Genomic DNA, 1,732 nt, shown 5'->3' on the forward strand with positions numbered 1-1,732 from the left:
GCCCACTTTGCTGAGGTTAAATTAACCCAGACTTGACTCTGAAATACTTCCAAAGTAAGTGGGAAGATGTTCTTCCCAAGGAATATCTGGGACTACTGAGGTTCAAGAAAATGTCAGCTCTGGCCAGGGAGTGGATATAAGCAGACACCGCATACCAAGAGCAACTGGATATTGTACTGCACGAAGCTCTGTTTAATTCTTATCTCTTATTTCACACCAGAAATCCCCAGAGTTGAGCCACTTCCTTCCCCATTTTGATCTGTGCCAACCACACCTGGCACTCCATGCCTTCCAAACTCACATCACAGACTGTAGCCTGCATGATGGCATCAAAGCCACCCTCTGGGGCATCTCGGTTCCGTGACACACTCTGCTTCTTCACCTCCTCATTGAAGCGGGTCACCTGGTCAGTTAGCGTCAGCACATGTTTGTATCCAAACATGGGCAAACAGGCGTTCTTCATACTGGGGAGGGAAGGGAGACAATTTAAGCAGACGCTCTGATGGAAAAGGCAGCACGGGGACCAAGAGGGAAAGAGAGGGGGACAAATATAGATAGTGGTATGCCGAAGCCAGTCCCATACAACCACCATCACCCAGACAGTTCAGACTGCAAACCTCTCAAATTCCCTGTGGCATCACATCAGCCTTACCTCCAGCTAGCCTAGAGGATGATAGAGTGAGCTGTGAAACCACACTTCCTGGGTTCAAACCCCAGCTCCCCCATTATACTAGTCGTGGGACCTTCAGCAAGCCTCTCTGAACCTAACCTATGAAAGCGAGAACATGATCGCACATATCATAGGAGTAACTGAGAGGCTTGAGTGAGTTAACACACACAAAGTACTTAGACCAGAGGGAGGCTCGAGTTGTTGCTATCACTTTATGCTTAACACTTCTCTAAAGAAACAATAAAGCAAAAGTCCATCAGTAAGTTAAAGTCCCTGAACCATCAATAAATTGATAGATCATGCCAGATAGGAGCATGTTTACGTATTTAATTGATAGCTGATGTCTTTACTGGGGAACCTTACAACCCAGATAGAAGGTTAAAAGCCATAGCATATAACTTTGAAAACTAAAAGTAAATTCATATCTTGTCAGACTCAGTAACCATCATTTTAAATTATTATAATACATTGATTTGCATCTACCAATTAAATAAATAAGCCATTCACTCATAGGCCAAAGTATCAAACACAGGTATAAGTTATCAATTTACAGACTATTAAAGGGTTCAATAAATGTCATTTCCACTCTTTTGCATTCTTCTAGGACTTAATTTCTTATATTTTAACACTGCACAGCCTTGATGATAAGGACAAACAATGGAATCAATCATTCTGAAATCATAATTTCTCTGTTTACTTATCCATAAATTTCTCTCTACTTTCGATCTCATTTCCCTCCCATTCTCTCTTGCCCCCCATTTATTTGTGACCAAGACCAAGAAGCTGATAAATTCTCTTTCTAGGTCTCCCCACAGCCTTGGGCTCTATGGACACAACACTCCAGATCACAGGCTGGACCGTTTGCCAGACAGGGAGACCCAGAGAGAGGGGAGCTATGGTTTGGCCAGAAGGCAGCCAACAAGGCTACCCTAGAGCTAGAAATAGGAACCAGGACTTGGACCTGCCTGGGGCAAAGTTGAGGGGTGCCGTCCTGGCTTCTGGAGGAGGGACTTACTCATAGCAGGGGTTTCTGAGGGCCTCTGGTGGGGAGATGTACATGTA

The 1,732-nt window shown here is 44.3% G+C and overlaps 1 protein-coding gene across 1 annotated transcript in view; it reads right to left on the minus strand.

Moving 5' to 3' along the window:
- Positions 1–1,732, minus strand: part of LOC105822640 (integrin beta-3-like) — a 55,583-nt gene that overhangs the window by 27,289 nt on the left and 26,562 nt on the right. The window contains exons 4-5 of the mRNA XM_012659657.1: positions 1,686–1,728; positions 275–464 (exon numbers count right to left, since the gene is read on the minus strand). Coding sequence (XP_012515111.1) covers positions 275–464; positions 1,686–1,728 — 233 coding nt within the window. The remainder of the gene's footprint in view (positions 1–274; positions 465–1,685; positions 1,729–1,732) is intronic.

This window comes from Propithecus coquereli, unplaced genomic scaffold, assembly GCF_000956105.1.
Source record: "Propithecus coquereli isolate 6110/MARCELLA unplaced genomic scaffold, Pcoq_1.0 Scaffold119, whole genome shotgun sequence".
NCBI lineage: Eukaryota > Metazoa > Chordata > Mammalia > Primates > Indriidae > Propithecus > Propithecus coquereli.